General features: G+C 40.5%; 1 protein-coding gene across 2 annotated transcripts in view; it reads right to left on the minus strand.

Annotated features, from left to right (window-relative positions):
* The window catches only part of TMTC2 (transmembrane O-mannosyltransferase targeting cadherins 2), a 445,065-nt gene that overhangs the window by 276,408 nt on the left and 151,485 nt on the right, over positions 1-17,172 (minus strand). For both annotated transcript variants that reach the window (XM_033221143.1, XM_033221144.1), the window contains exon 2: positions 235-805. In XM_033221143.1, coding sequence (XP_033077034.1) covers positions 235-805 — 571 coding nt within the window. The remainder of the gene's footprint in view (positions 1-234; positions 806-17,172) is intronic.

The raw sequence follows: 17,172 nt of genomic DNA on the forward strand, positions 1-17,172 counted from the left end.
TTCTACCACCCTTGAAATCGTGAAAGTAAGAAACCGGAGAAATAAAACAATCAGTGACTAAAACCCTGCTTAGTACAGAAAGGTCAAAACGGCACTTCCACTTACCGAAGATCAAAAAGGAACTTATTTTAAATTCTGCTTGCAGAGGAACAAATTTGCTTTTTAAATGGTGGCAAAGGAGTAAGCAAGTAGATTACTCAGTAATCCAATGCTCAAGAGCCAACAATCACTTACTTTGTAAATGGTAGGTAATATCTGTTTTATTTTCAGCCTGTGAAAGACAAAGACATCATAAACTGCTGAAACTGCCAGAACAGTCACTCCTTGTTCCTTCCACAACATGCTGCATCCTGCGCACAGTCCTGTCCCCAGGAACCAGCCCCAGGTTCTGGCTGAGTAGCCTCTTGTAGAACAGTGTTTAATGTAGCAGAGCAAGGAGAGGAGAAAGAAGAGACTGGCCCCGACATCGGCTCGTCCCACGATTCCTGCCACTGCCTCCGTGTGAATGGGGTGAGAAGCAAACATCAAGCCAGCCATAAATGTCCAGTATCCGTCACCAAGGAGGATCTTGGAGAAGCTTGTGAAGAGACCAGTGACTGCTGCATGCAACAGGACATTGACAAGATGGTAGCTCCAGGGATTCAACCCTCCAATGGCATGGTTCAGGCGAAAAGAAAGAGTGCAGAGTGGCCGGTAGGACTTGTGGCTCCCACTGTGGGTTAGAAGAGTCCCCCAAAAATCATTGTAGAAAATGTGCGTCCATGGAGTTTCTGGGAGAAGGTCCTGATTAGTCTTGATAGCACGGCTAAAAAACAAAATGTTAAAAAAAAATCAAATGTAAAATACAAAAAGAAAGAAAAAAGAAAAAATATGACATTGATAAGATACTGCCTTTCTCAGAAGCATTGTTACTATGTGGCTTTGTGATGGGATTCCAGGCACATATAAGCTGAATTCATGTCCTCCCCTTAACGCTTACTAAAACCACAATGAGGGCTGTTTTTCTCTTAAAAGCTTCCTTCCTTGTTGGAATGCAAATATCTTTGAAGAACAAAGTTCTTCAACTGGTTTAAGCCTTAGTGTAGCAGTCTGCCAAACAACTGCCCTGAAAATCATGTGACATACTGGCTAAAAACGAATATTCCAGATCCCAGCTTGAGATTGGGCCTGTGAATCAGCATTTTTAAGAAGCAAGGCCCAGGTGATGCAAGGACTAGCCTCCTACTAGAAATAAATTTTACAGGGAATATCAGTGCCCGGAACTTCTCACACATGCAGATCACCTGAGGACCCTGTTAAAAGGCAGGTTCTGACTCAGTACGCCTGGGGAGAAGTCAGAGAGAGATTCAACGTTCCAACAAGCTCTCAGGTGATGCTGATGTTGACATTAAGGGCCCAGATAACTGGAAAGACTAGGAAGAATGGCTCTCCACCTGTCCAGTGTTTCCCTTCCTACTGCATTCTAATAAACTTCAGCCTTTCCCAATTCTTAGTTTTCACAGGGCTTACTATCCTCTATAGAAATCTTCATGGCTCTTCACTGTTTCTTGCTTTTGAGGATACTTTCCATTTGCATGCCTGATATTTTCAGACTTCAAGAAGGAAGGACCGGCTGGGCGCGGTGGCTCAAGCCTGTAATCCCAGCACTTTGGGAGGCCGAGACGGGCGGATCACGAGGTCAGGAGATCGAGACCATCCTGGCTAACACGGTGAAACCCCGTCTCTACTAAAAAAATATATATACAAAAAATTAGCCGGGCGAGATGGCGGGCGCCTGTAGTCCCAGCTACTCAGGAGGCTGAGGCAGGAGAACGGCGTGAACCCGGGAGGCGGAGCTTGTAGTGAGCTGAGATCCGGCCACTGTACTCCAGCCTGGGCGACAGAGCGAGACTCTGTCTCAAAAAAAAAAAAAAAAAAAAAAAAAGAAGGAAGGATCTACTAATTGCTAAACAATTGATACACTGCCAAACACCATGCAGGTCTCCTTGGCTACATCTTCGCATTCAATCTTTAGAACAACACTGATGAGGTAGATATTATTCTCTACATCTCTCAAGTGAGAAAGTTTATGGTTCAGAAAGATTAATTAATAACTGGCCGAGAGTCATACAAGTTGAGAACAGTAACACAGACGTTCATGGCTAATTCCCTTTCCACTATTCTGGGTTTCCCAAAATATGATCCATCTACTACTGGGGCCATGTAAAAAGACGTATGCACTTTGTAAAAACTGTAATGGTTATACTTATGTTAACGGTTATTTGAAAGTAAATTTCATTGCCATATCAAAGCTGGATTTCCTAGCTATCTGGCGCAGAATAAAGCTGCTGAAAATTAAAAAGTGACTATAAAGAAAAGGATTAAAGACCCAAAAGTACTGATATATGTGGATAAGGTACAAACAAAGAAAGTGGCATTAAATTATTAAGTTTGGAACATCCTGGCTCTGTGCCACTATCCTCCCAGAGAACATCTGGAGTCTTTTTGTATCCCTAATGCACCTATCTCTGTATTTACAGAACATACAAGAGACATATGAGTTTGTAGGGCACAGGAATGAGAACCTCCAGAGCTAGAAAACTCTTGCCTAGTCTGATATCAGGGCTTTGTAAAGAGCTGTGGGCATCTGTGTGGATAAAGACTATGTGGTGGGAGACTGTCTTAATCATGTTGAACTCTAGACCCTATACCAGTTCTGCCTTCTCTTGTGAGGCAGGTGTGATCAGAGAAATTTCCACATGAGTACTACCGAAAAGCAGGTTGGAAAAAACCTGGATTCAGGGAAAACATTCCTGAATCCTAACTATTTCATTCACTGCCTGACTGCAAAAACAAGAAACTATCAAAGAGATTCAACAGATTAAGAAACCCATCTAAGGTGATCTCACCAGTGGAAACAGCTGAGTTACTATTCTAGTTGAATCCAAATGACTAGGCATGATAGTTTTCAACTGCTTCTCTAGATTGCTTCCCAATTAACCTCTCTGAGCTTCAGTTTCTGTGATAATAGTTTTACCTTGAAATCATTTAATAAACAAGTATAATTGTTCATTTGTCTTCTATATAGAGAAGTAGAGAACAGCACTTTACATATACGTGAGTGTTCTGGACACCCTAGTGCAAATGATCTCTCTGCCCTGTTAGCTGCTGCTGTTATTATTATATAAAGACTAGGACACAATCTATGAAAAGTCCCTTATTAAAGGCTTCCTGACCCATAACATAGGAAATTAGGTGCATTTTAGGGTTAGAATTAAAATAGGCCAATCAGAAGTTGATAATTATATACAATGTGCCAAATACCATGCTAAACCATATAATAATACATATATTATCTACTAATAAGAACTAGTTGACTTTTCTAAATGTTTCGTAAAAAGGTAAAAGATCTGTGAAAATCGTCAATTACTCCATGTGGCCGGAATGGTTCACTGTTCCCCAATATCTATTCTCTCCCTTTTCCATACAAATGAACTTCAGTTTTTAGTTGGGCATGTGGTCATCTAGAAAAAAATGTATTTCCCTATCTTCCCTTCATGCTAAATATGATCATATGATGAATTGTTGTCTACTACTTCCAGAAAGTGTCCTTAAAAGGAAAAGTTTAGCCTTCTTCCCTTCCACCCCTACCCTCCTCCTTCCTCCTGAGTGGAGCACAGATGTAATGGTTGGAGTTCCAGCAGCCATCTTGGTCCACAAGGTGTCCTTAGGAATAGAAGTCATGCAGACAGCAGAGCAATAAGATTGAAGGAAACTTAGTCCCTGTTACAAGAGAACATACTGACCCTGGGCTAACTACCTCCTATTTTTTCAGTATGAGAAATATGTTGCTACCTTGTCTAAACTGATATTTTGAGTGTTAACTAGTAGCAGTTGAAACCAGTCATGAGCAAAATCCTTTATTAACAGAAGACCTACTACAGCACAGTAGATTGATTTTCCATTTTGATTTTGATTTTTGCAAGTCTCCATGTATTGATTGTGTATTAAATAAATTTCCATATAAATTGGCTTTTAAAATATTAGAACCAGATGTTATTCTGGATCTATTAAATTAAAACACCCTGCTATGACATTCATCAAGAGTCTACCCAGAAGTAATCGCTTAAGACTTGATGGGTTATAATTAAAATTTAAAAGAAACATAAACAAAACAAAACAACAACAACAACAACAAAAGAAACCTACCAGTGTTGTCAGAAAGAGCTTATTTCAAGCAATACAGAATGAAACCCAACCGGCTTCAACTAGACATTAACCTAGATATTGATGTAAATATCTCTAATTTCAATCCAGAAACCCTCATACCATCAAAGCCAGAGCAGGGGAGAGCTCAAAGGCAAAGCATTCTGGGATAAGGCTTTCTCAAGGCAGTGAGAAAAACTGAGACGCACACTTTGTTTAGAATAATACTCCATCCTTTCGGTGGCAGATCCCAAAGGATGAAGAATCATCTTTTCCAAACCTGGATTTCTACATGCTATTAGTTCAATGCCATAACCTACTCTGTAAAGGCTTTTTGACAAAAAGTACACCCATTAAAAAATCTCTTCGAAGCTGCTGGAATTTATCTTTACAGCAATAAATCTAGTGGCCTACAGCAGCCAGGAGATATACTATATCCAAAGACCCTCTACCAAAGAGGGTTTCGACACGAAGAACAAAATTAACACATCTCATAGTTTTACTGTGAGAAAAAAAGCTTTGAGGCCGGGCATGGTGGCTCATGCCTGTAATCCTAGCACTTTGGGAGTCTGAGGCAGGTGGATCACCTGAGGTCAGGAGTTTGAGACCAGCCTGACCAACATGGTGAAACCCCGTCTCTACTAAAAATACAAAAATTAGCCAGGCGTGGTGGCAGGAACCTATAATCCCAGCTATTAGAGAGTCTGAGGCAGGAGAATTGCTTGAACCTGAGGAGTGGAGGTTGCAGTGAGCCGAGATCGTGCCACTGCACTGCAGCCTTGGCAACAGAGCGAGACTCTGTCTCAAAAAAAAGAAAAAAAAACTTTGAAGCACAGCCCTAAATTTACATGAAAAAAAAAAAAAGGACAAACATAGTTAATAAAACAAAAATGAAGGAGCAAAAGAATATCTCATCCATGTGAAACACATACTATATCAAGGGAGACATGAGTATGATACAATTATCTGATGTGTATTATCTGCTTAAGCAGGAGTTTATTTAACCAATGAATATTATGATAAAAAATATGGAAGACTAAGTTGTACTGGGCTTTAATATACAAGTCATGTCACACATGCAAGTCAGTGATAAGGGATGCATTACGCCACCTCAACATCCTATTAAGAAAGATATAGACCAACAGGGCCTTAAGAGAATCTGAGAAATCCTCCAACAAAATGAGAAAAAGGGAGTCATTCAAACCTAAGCATAATAGATTTTGATCCATTTGCATTTTCTTCTATGAGTCCAAAATAGAAATAGCAAAACCTCTTCTGCTATTTCACAGCTAATGAAACACCTTGACTCAAAACAAAATTTCATGCTGATACAATTTCTGAGGTTGCTTCTGTGAAATGGAGTCGAAAATTCAGAAAGGCACTAAGGAATCAGGATATTTTCCACTCTAGGAAAGGTGGAGGAACTCAGAGCAGCAGATATGGGAAAAAAACAATTGTTGGCAGAATTCCCTAGAGAACACAGGACTGAGAAACTGTCTTTTTGAAGCAAAAAGATAGTCTCAGAAGTCTTCAAGGAAGTCTTAACCTGTGTCCAGTTTTGTTCATTTGTGGCTCTTTGTTTTTGCTGCCTTATGATTTTTCCTTTAGAAAATGCTGACAAAGGCCAACACTATTGTAAAACTGATGAATGATATGACACTGCCACCCAAACTGTCCCTGTGTATCTTTCTCTCACAGCTGTTTTTGTTTTTTTTTTTTTTTTTGCTGTTTTTTTTTTTTTTTTTCTGTTTCGTGACCTTTTCAGTCATAAGCACCCATGTAAATGATGACCATTAGTTCTTCAGAGCAGGAATGATGCTTAGATTCTTCCAACATCAAATGGCACTGTTCTGACATGCTTTCAATTGTTCTACTTGCAAGTAAGCAAAGGCCAAACTTAAATTAAAAAAAAAAAAAAAATTAACAGTAGGTTGAAATGTTCTTTGCAAGAAAGATAAGAAAAAAGACTGGCCTTTGTTAATCTGCCCTGCTTCAGTGCTGCCCAGTGCAATGCAGCAGTTAAGAAAATCCATTGTGCAGCCAACTGGATACACTAAAGTTGTGAGACAGCAGACACAGTTATTTCACCTCTCTGTACCTTAGTTTCCTCAACTGTAAACTAGAGAGCACTATACTTGCCTTATAGGATAATTGTGAAGAGTAAATGATTACATGCAATATAATGTGAGTATGTGACATAGGTAACACACGTTAGCTTTTTTTTTTTCTTTTAATTTTTTGGAGACAGAGTCTCACTCTGTCACCCAGGCTGGAGTGCAGTGGCACGAGCCCAGCTCACTGCAACCTCCACCTCCTGGGTTCAAGCGATTCTCCTGCCTCGGTCTCCCAAATAGCTGGGATTACAGGTGCCCACCACCACACCCTGCTAATTTTTGTATTTTTAGTAGAGATGGGGTTTTACCATGTTGGCCAGACTGGTCTCGAACTCCTGACCTCTCAGGTGATCTGCTGGCCTTGGCCTCCCAAACTGCTAGGATTACAGACACGAGTTACATTACAGCACCTGGTCACATGTTAGCTATTATTATTATCATCAACACCAAACAACTGATGCTAGCCATCAATGTAAACACAATGTTGGTTTCTTTCTTTCTTTTTTTTTTTTTTTAGAGATAGAGTCTCGCTCTGTCACCCAGGCTAGAGTGCGGTGGCACAATCTCAGCTCAATGCAACTTTCGCCACCTGGGTTCAAGCGATTCTCCTGCCTCAGCCTCCCGAGTAGCTGGGACTACAGGATCTCACTACCACACCCAGCTAATTTTTGTATTTTTAGTAGAGATGGGGTTTAACCATGTTGGCCAGGATGGTCACAATCTCTTGATCTCATGATCTGCCCACCTCAGCCTCCCTAAGTAATGGGATTACAGGCGTGAGCCACTGTGCCCGGCCCATAGTGTTGTTTTCATCATGTTTATAGCATTCAAAAATCAGTGGATCATGGTCATGAGTATTTCACTTAAAATTCCTTTAAACTTTCATGGTACTTTGAAAAAGATAATGAGCATTTAAGAATTGATAACTCTAGTCTTTAGCACATTACTCTTCTCATTCCCTTCCTATCTTTTTGAGGACGTTGTTCTAACCCTCCCAAATGTGGCTGTTTCTCTCCTGGTCCCATCCCCTGACTTCTTTTTCTCTACAATTTCCACCTCTTTGGTGGTCATATCCAACAACTGCAGCTCAAGGGATGACTTCTCCATTATATGACTCCACCCACTCTAGTCTGGGTGTTGCTCATGAGCCTACACTTCCAACTGCCCATCTGATATCCACATTTGAATGGAAGAAAGATTCATGGAATCCAGGGTCCTCTATTTAGGGGTGCTGCCTTTGGGAGTTAGCCTCTTTAAAGCTCCATTTCCATACCTATGGTTTGCAGATAATGTTAACAATGCTTTTCACAAAATATAATGTTAAAAATCAAACAAGGCAATGTTTACTTAAAATGCTTCAAATTTATATAGCATTGTGCAATGGACACTATATGTTTTTGCAGACCCCCTCCTTTTAGTAACAGTGTCTTGGTTTTATTTTTAAGAATAGCCACATCTATTCTCAGTCCACTTGGGTACGATGACACTGCCCTTCCCCCACAGATGAAACATTAATGTACTCCATCTCCCCAACCCCATCATTGGCCACACAACTGACTTAGGTTCAAGCAAGGGCAGCAGGAATCAATATGGCACCAATTATCTACTAAGAAAAGGCATCTTCTTTTAAGAATGAGATTTTAAAAATCCTAGAGCTGCTTGAGAATTGCCTGAAGACAGGGTCAGCCTGAGGGTGAAGCCAAGATAAAAGAACCAAAGTCAAGGAGATAGAGGCAATTCCTAGTGTAGCGGGGATCCAGCCATACCTGAAGCCAGCACTATACTGTCAAATAAGCCAACAAATGCTTCTTAGTCATAAAGTAGCTTGAGTTGCTATTCTGACATCTGCAACCAAGTGTACTAAACAGTACGGCACTGTGTAATTCTCATGTAACATTGGTAGTTTCAGTACCTTAAGCTTAGTAAGTCTACATCGAAACTAATTTTCCCCACAAACCATCTTTTTCATACAGTCTCATCATTGAGTACCATCATTCTTCCATCACTGAAATTAAGGTTGTACATGACAGCTTCTTATGGTTTTGCTCCTATATCTATTTTTAAATCAGTTAAGGACATTTTAAAGCCGTTCAGGACCTCAGAGAAAATTCAACTCACAAATTTCCCATGAATCTGCCTCTAACTTCCCTTTTCTCTTACCCTCATTCAGGCCTGCTTTATTTTCTGACTGCATTGCTTAGCATGCTTATTAAAACTGCCTATTTTTTTCTCTTTCCTTCATTAGGCTATAGGTCACCTCTGGAAAGGAATTATGTCTTTTCTCCCAGTGTCCAACACATCTTAGGCATGCAACAAATACTGTTAAACTGAACTAAATAGTTATCCCTGCCTGCCTTCATTCCCACTTTGATCCATTATGCATGCTATAGATAGAAAAACTTCCTGAAATGTAACTCTAACACCAGCACTCCTCTCCACAAAGGTCCCTCATTATGCCCTATTTCTTACCATAATAAACACCCTTCACAGCTCGGCATTCACAGCCTTCCTCTTGATGACCTCAAGGCCAATCTCCTGTCACGTCTCCATATGCATGTTAATTTCAGCCAAACTTCCTTGCCTCTATGCTGCCACTCAAACCATTTCTTCTCTCCCTCTACCTGGATTACTATCCTTCCACCATTATATCTTTCCAAATATGCTTCAACCACCAATGCTCATTTGCATTGTGGCTCAAGCCTTTCCTATTGTGGCAGAATATGCTGGCTTTTGACTTTGAGTATTGACACATTCCCATTAACACCACTGACTACTTACTACAAATATCAGGATCTTAAATGGGATGATATATGGGAGATATTTCAGGAATGGGAAGAAATGTATGCTTTGAAAATGGCACAAAGGTGATCTTAATATTCCCTCTTCTGTCTCTAGTGAAAATCATTGCCCAATAAAATGGAATGATCTGTCCAAAGAAAATTATTCACTCCTTCTTTTATTCATTCATTCATTTAAAAGCAAGGCACTATGAAGGGCAGTGCAAATGGAATGGTGAGCAAAATAGAGCCCCTGACTTTAAATATTCAGCCAACTAGACAAGGCAAATAAATGTACAAGGAGTTTTCCTGCAGTATGATAAGTACTATCTAACACAAATAATGACTGGTATGGGAGAACACAACACAGATGCCCAATGTCTTAGAGGGTCAAAAATTTCCAGGAGGAAAGCATATCTGCATACATGTAAAAAGTTAAATGAAGGGGAAAGGAAACTGTGGTGATGCTTCCAGGCCAACAGTTAATATTTTCAAAGACTCTGGGGCAGGAGAGAGCGTGGCAAGTCTGAGATCTGAAAATACAGTAAGTATGGCTGGAATGAAGCTTGAGGGATGGAGCAGCAGGAATAACTGGCATTACTCTGTCATGTACTATTGTTCTTCATGGGATGGACAGGAATTTGACTGGATGTGAATCTCTCAATGATCTTCAGGTTTGATTCATTTATTGTCTTGAAACTTCATCTCCCCCAATATATTGCTAACTCCTTAGAAGTTGAAAAGGCATCTTATTTATCTTTTGGAGCCTAACATACATAGTACTCAATATGTATCTAATGAACTAAATTATTTTAGTATTATTATTATTATTATACTTTAAGTTCCAGGGTACATGTGCACATCGTGCAGGCTTGATACATAGGTATACATGTGCCATGTTGGTTTGCTGCACCCATCAACTCATCATTGACATTAGATATTTCTCCTAATGCTATCCCTCCCCCCAGACCCCACTCCCAACAAGCCCAGGCATGCGATATTCCCTGCCCTTTGTCCAAGTGATCTGATTGTTCAATTCCCACCTATGAGTGAGAACAAGCGGTATTTGGCTGTCTGTCCTTGTGACAGTCTGCTGAGAATTATGGTTTCCAGGTGCATCCACGTCCCTGCAAACGACATGAACTCAGCCTTCTTTATGGCTGCATAGTATTCCATGGTGTATATATGCCATATTTTCTTAATCCAGTCTATCATTGATGGAAATTTGGGTTGGTTCCAAGTCTTTGCTCTTGTGAATAGTGCTGCAATAAACATACACGTGCATGTGTCTTTATAGTAGCATGACTTATAATCCTTTGAGTATATACCCAGTAATGGGATTCCTGGGTTAATAAACTAAATTCTAATTGGAGATGATTGGTAGTGATAAATTGCATTTACCGTTTTGGAAAATTCTAGATTGTTTTAAGTATGTAGGGAATTACCACTTTCATCTAAAAGTGGTTCACTCAGGCCACTAACCTCTACTCACTCAATGATAATTAACTGTGAAAAATCATCAGGTTAACTGGCTTAGCCACATGTCTTTGGCACTCATTTGCCACTTAACCTATAATCTCTTCATTAGAGTACCTCTTTAGAGATAAGCCATTATATTTAGAAAGCTCCAGTTAATATGTAAATACTTGGCTAATAGGGTAAGAGAATGAGAGAAATACTATGCATCTTACTTTGGGGATAAGCGCTGTATTTCAGATTGCTATAGGAACTTAAGTTAGGGCAAATAAATTACAGTGTGGGATGCTGGGTTGTTGGGGGCAGTGTTAGGTTTCTAGGTCCCTAGGGTAAAGGAAGGCACTACACTTTGGACAAGTGTTTAACATTACACTGGTAACACTTTTCCAAATTTGCTTATTTTTATCTTGATCTCTTCCTAGTAGATTGCAAAAACCTTCATGAACCAAAATTACGACTTTGTAAGCATTAATAAATGCTGGCACTTAATAAATTGTTACCACACATATGTTGAATGAAAAGAGACTATAGGAAGTTATTAAAGAGCCTGTTGTAAGACACCCAATGGTCAGGGCCCCCAAATGACTGTTGGTTTTCAGAAAATTCTACAAAAGGTAAGGCTTCCAACTAAAGGAATATTCTTAGTGGATCCCTCTTCCATCCCTTTAGGAGTTTTTCCAATAAGCAATAAAGAAATTTTATGAGCTATATCTGCACAGTAACCCTCCCTAACCCTAGGCCCCTAAGCAAAAAGAAAAGTCAACATCTGATTAAAAATGGCCCCAGCTGCAGTTAAACTCAGCCCACAAGCTTTTGGAGATTTGCTTTCATAGAGCTTCCATGGATGAGGAAGCTTCTTCTCACCTCAAATCAAGAAGTTTACCTAGATAGTCTTTCCTCTTTTTTTTTCAGACAGAGTCTCGTTCTGTTGCCCAGGCTGGAGTGCAGTCGCATGATCTCAGCTCACTGGAACCTCCGTCTCCTGGGTTCAAGCGATTCTCCTGCCTCAGCCTCCCAAGTGAGTAGCTGGGACTATAGGCATGCGCCACAACACTGGCTAATATTTGTATTTTTTGGAGAGATGGGGTTTCACCATGTTGGCCAGGCTGGTCTTGAACTCCTGACCTCAAGTGATCCACCCACCCCAGCCTCCCATAGTGCTGGGATTATAGGCATGAGCCACGGCCCCCGGCACTCTTTCCTCTTAGTAGGAGAAAATGAGGGAGTAGAATGTAGGGTAAATATTTTTTAAAATATCTTTAGTTCCCCAGATAAAGCAATGCTGTCGTTTTCATAATTTCTACAGGAAATACCCCCCCCAAAAAGCAAACAACAACAACAAAAACGCTGTGACCCTGAAAACAAATAAACCATTTTAAAAAATGTTTATCACGTATAATTAAAACTTTGGTTACCTAGAGATGTTTTTATTTTATTTTATTTATTTTTTTTATTTTTTATTTTTTGAGACGGAGTCTCGCTCTGTTGCCCAGGCTGGAGTGCAGTGGCCGGATCTCAGCTCACTGCAAGCTCCGCCTCCCGGGTTCCCGCCATTATCCTGCCTCAGTTAGAGATGTTTTTAAATGTTATTATATGAAAAGCATTTTGCAAAACTGAATCAAGAACTAATACAGCATGAAAATATCAGAAATCCCACACTCTAAGCACTTAATGTCACTGATTAAAATAATGAGTGAAACAATTTGGAGTATTTTTCACAGCCTTGTAATTTGCATGAAGAAAAATAGTATTAATACTTTGTACATAATCACTTGGTCACTATATCAGTATCAGAATATCGTGACATAAAATAATTCAGTACACCTCACCTCTTTCTCATTGTACTACACTGTATCAGAGTCTCAATTTAAAAGCTTAATGAAAATAACTTTTTTCGAATTTTCCAGATTTGAAATTAGAAACAACTAGAAGGGATATTGTGAAGCTTTCTCACACCTAAAAGTTAAATCAGGTACTATACATGAACCACTTTAGTGCACTTGTTTACATAATTTATGAATTTCAATTTTGTAGGTTTTCATCAACTCATAGCTACATTAAAAATTTCATTTTTTAAAATTTTTACATCTAATACTATGTTTCTCCTACAATAAGGTCTTTAGGATTTGTGGTATGTTGCAATGTGTGACTAGTTCAACATATAGAGAGAGAGAGAGAGAGAGTGTGTCACGCTCTGTCACCCAGGCTAGAGTGCAGTGGCACGATCTCGGCTCACTGCAACCTCCACCTCCCAGGTTCAAGCAATTCTCCTGCCTCAGCCTCCCAAGTAGCTAGGATTACAGGTGTCTGCCACCTTGCCCAGCTAATTTTTTTGTATTTTTAGTAGAAACGGGGTTTCACCATGTTGGCCAGGCTGGTCTCGAACTGCTGACCTCAAGTGATCCGCCCACCTTGGCCTCGCAAAGTGCTGGGATTACAGGTGTGAGCCACTGTGCCCGGCCCCTTCTAGTTTTTCTGTATTAAAAACATGATTATTGCTTGACTTTAAGGGATGGAATGAATATGAGATTACAATTTTTTTTTTATGAAGTTCAATGCTTTCAAAAATGAATGAGCTCTATGGAACACTAGATTCTTTAGGGTTTGTTGTTGTTGTTGTTGTTTTGAGAGGGAGTCTCGCTCTGTCGCCCAGGCTGTGGCGCGATCTCAGCTCACTGCAAGCTCCACCTCCTGGGTTCACGCCATTCTCCTGCCTCAGCCTCCTGAGTAGCTGGGACTACAGGTGCCCGCCACCCTGCGCAGCTAACTTTTTGTATTTTTTAGTAGAGACGGAGTTTCACGATGTTAGTCAGGCTGGTCTTGAACTGCTGACCTCGTGGATCCACCTGCCTCGGCCTCCCAAAGTGCTGGAATTACAGGCATGAGCCACCCTGCCTGGCTGGAACACTAGATTCTAAAAGAGAGAACATAACTATAACCATCGGATTCCAAGAACACCTATTTTGTGCGTGGTCTTGGTCTATGTGCTTTTACAGAGCAAAAGATAAAATCTTTGTGCCTAAGGATTTGATTATCCAAATGTACTCTCTAAGGATGCAGGCATGGCAAGCTAAGAAAACACCCAGTTAAAATACTTGCGTTTACACATGTGCTGTACACATTTCAGAACAGATAAAGTACATGGCAATTTTCCTCCAACTATTCAAGTATTATTTTTAAAAAATTCACATCCTGAGGGGTCATAATCTTCACCTAGGGTAAATAGGAAAAGTACCCTCTGGCTATGAACGCTGCTTGTGAATCCACTGACTCCTCAGCCTGAAAACTGCCAGACCAGGAAAGTAAAACGGGAAAAAGTTTTAAAGGGAGAAACTAACAGTCTCTATGAAAACAAGCATTGGGAGTGGAAAGACATTCATGATGCATTATCCAGATGTTTAGCTTATCTGCTCACCTAATACTCCTGTCTTCTCTGAATTGAGTCTTAACCAAATCAACTTTCCCCCGCCACCCCCGCCCCCGCCTGCAAGACTGAGTCTCACTCTGTCGCCCAGGCTGGAGTGCAGTGGCTTTATCATGGCTCACTGCATCCTCTGCCTCCTGGGTTCAAGCGATTCTCGTACCTCAGCCTACCAAGTAGCTGGCACTACAGGCGCCTGCCACCATATCCGTCAAATTTTTGTATTTTTAGTAGAGAAGGGGTTTCACCATATTGGCCAGGCTGCTCTTGAACTCCTGACCTCAAGTGATCCGCCTGCCTCAGACTCCCAAAAGTACTGAGATTACATGCGTGAGCCACCCGGCCCAAATCACCTTTCTTTACCCAGAACTCCTGCATCCATACAGAATAGCCAAGAACCTTATTTTAGCCAAATGTTTGCAATAATCCTTACCCTTTTATACTTAAAATATTCTACATATTGCCAATCTATCCCTCACAGGTATTCCTGTTAGAATACTACCTTGTATTTGTATCACTCTTTTACATTTTACAAAATGTGCTCAGGCTCATGATCTTCTTCAAGCCTCATCATGACTCTGTGAGTAAGTGGCTATGGATGTGGACATTAGAAATTAAGAGTCCTGCCAGGTGCGGTGGCTCACGCCTGTAATCCCAGCACTTTGGGAGGTCAAGGCAGGAGGATCACTTGAAGTCAGGAGTTCGAGACCAGCCTGGCCAACATGGTGAAACCCTGTCTCTACTAAAAATAGAAAAATTAGCTGGGCGTGGTAGTGGGAACCTGTAATCCTAGCTACTTGGGAAGCTGTGGCAGGAGAATTTCTCGAACCCGGGAGGCAGAGATTGCAGTGAGCCGAGATCATGCCAATGCGAGACTCGAAAAAAAAAGAAAGAAATTAAGAGTCCTGCCTGAGACTATTAGGGTCGGTAAAGATCAGAGCTGCACACACAGGAATTTAACTCTTTGTCATTGCTCTTTTTCTACTGCTCTCCCTGTTATGTGCCACACACACTGTGTCATGTCCCACCTTGCCACCCCCCAATTCGTATACTGAAGTCCTAATTCCTAGTACCTCAGAATGTGGCTGTATTTGGAGATAAGATCTTTAAAGAGGTGGTGGTCAAGTTAAAATGAGGCATTTTCAGGTGGGTCCTAATCCAACATGACTGGTGTCCAAGTAAAAAAAATTTGGACACACACAGAGACACCAGGGATGCACGTGAGAAAAGAATTACCACGCCAGGACACTGCAAGAACGTGGCCATCTGCAAGCCAAGGAGCGAGGCCTCAGGAGAAACCAAACCTGTGGACACACTGATCTTGATTTCTGAAGTCTAGAACTGTGAGAACATAAGATTCCATTGTTTATGCTACCCAGTCTGTGGTGTTTTGTTATGGCAGCGCTAGAAAACCAATAAGCCCTACTATACCATAGAGACAGTACTGTATTATTACATACGCTAGCTACTGTTTATCTTTCAGAGTCTTAGGAAAACCATTTCACATACAAGCCACATTTCTACAATATATACTATGTCTGGGGCTGTTTTTGATGACTGGTTGAACTGCTTTGTGATTGTAAATAGGGTTTTAAGAGGTATCTTATTCTCAGTTCTGACAGAATTTGTCTAGATTCTCTACCAGGGGAAAAAAAAAACTTCTAATCATGCAATGGGGCCAATACAACAAGGCATTAACGCTAACTAAACAGACACAGTAAAACACTAGTGCCACATCATCTTTACATTGAGATTGACAAAGTTTACAAAGCACACACATTATCTCAATTTATCCTCAATAATGCTACAAACTAGAAAACTGAAGCTGGAGGGGTTAAGTTAATTAAAGAAGTGCATACACTTAATAACAGGCAGAAAGGACTCGAACACTGTTCTCCAAACTACTCCATTTAACCTTCAAAGCAGCCTGTGTTCCTCCACATGTACAATAAATCTCCAGTGAGAAGTGTTTGCAAGACGATTTGAAAGTAAAATCCCAGTCTATTATTGCATTTTGTCTGGAATCCATATATCTGCCCTCAAGACTCAATAAAGCTATAAAAAACACTTTTGTACCATATTCTTTTAATTTCTGCATTTCAAAAAGAAAGTCTTCTTTTAACACTAAGGAATCTTGGAAAACGTGAGTCAAAGGAAGGTGTTAGTCGTCTTCCAGTGACGGGTGGAAAAGGCGGCTTTATGAGAGCCAAACGCTAACCTATAATTTCATATTACAAAATTTAATAGAAAACATATTCTGGCAGAGACTTTGCTGCCTGCATCCCTTTTCAGCTATAAAATAGTTATACACACACACATACATCTGAGAAAGATCAGACTTTGAACAGATTGTAGCAACACACATGCAAAACATGGGAAGTTTCGCCAGGGCTGCCGGTGATGACAGGGTACACAGACATCCCTACATTAAAATCAGCCTCACAGCTAAATCAGAGAGTTTTTTCAGACACGCGGATATACAAGCGCTGATGAAAAACAGATAGGCAAGGAGGAAAACACTCTAATTTAAAACTAACACAGATGAGCCTACACAAAGCACCCAAACATTTGGTCCACAAACCACCAGCAACTCTCTAATTTGTCGTGGAAGGCAAGAGATATTTCATCCAAGAATGAGCGGAGAAAGAGAGATATTAACTCCAGCATTAAAATTTCCTGACATCCTAATATATACTGCAGCACTTCCTAATCTTGATATCATTTCTTGACCAAACTTTAATAATCAAGAAATAAATTAGATTTCAGGGAGCTCTAACATGTTTTATTCTGTAGCCCTTTAAATAAATCACACAGCAGGCACTCTATATATGCATATATATGATAAATGTTATGTGAAAACTATCAGCTCTTTCAGATCTCAGTTATGAACAGATAAATTACGAAGCACCAACATGTCCCTTTAAGAACAGTAAAATCTTGGCCGGGTGTGGTGGCTCATACTTGTAATCCTAGCATTTTGGGAGGATGAGGCGGGTGGATCACCTGAGATCAGGTGTTCGAGACCAGCCTGGCCAACATGGTGAAATCCCGTCTCTACTAAAAATACAAAAATTAGCCAGGCGTGGTGGCAGGCGCCTGTAATCCCAGCTACTCAGGAGGATGAGGCAGGAGAACTGCTTGAACCTGGAATGTGGAGGTTGAAGTGAGCCAAGATCATGCCACTGTACTCCAGCCTGGG

Source organism: Trachypithecus francoisi, unplaced genomic scaffold (genome assembly GCF_009764315.1).
Source record: "Trachypithecus francoisi isolate TF-2019V2 unplaced genomic scaffold, Tfra_2.0 Lachesis_group11, whole genome shotgun sequence".
NCBI classification, from domain to species: domain Eukaryota; kingdom Metazoa; phylum Chordata; class Mammalia; order Primates; family Cercopithecidae; genus Trachypithecus; species Trachypithecus francoisi.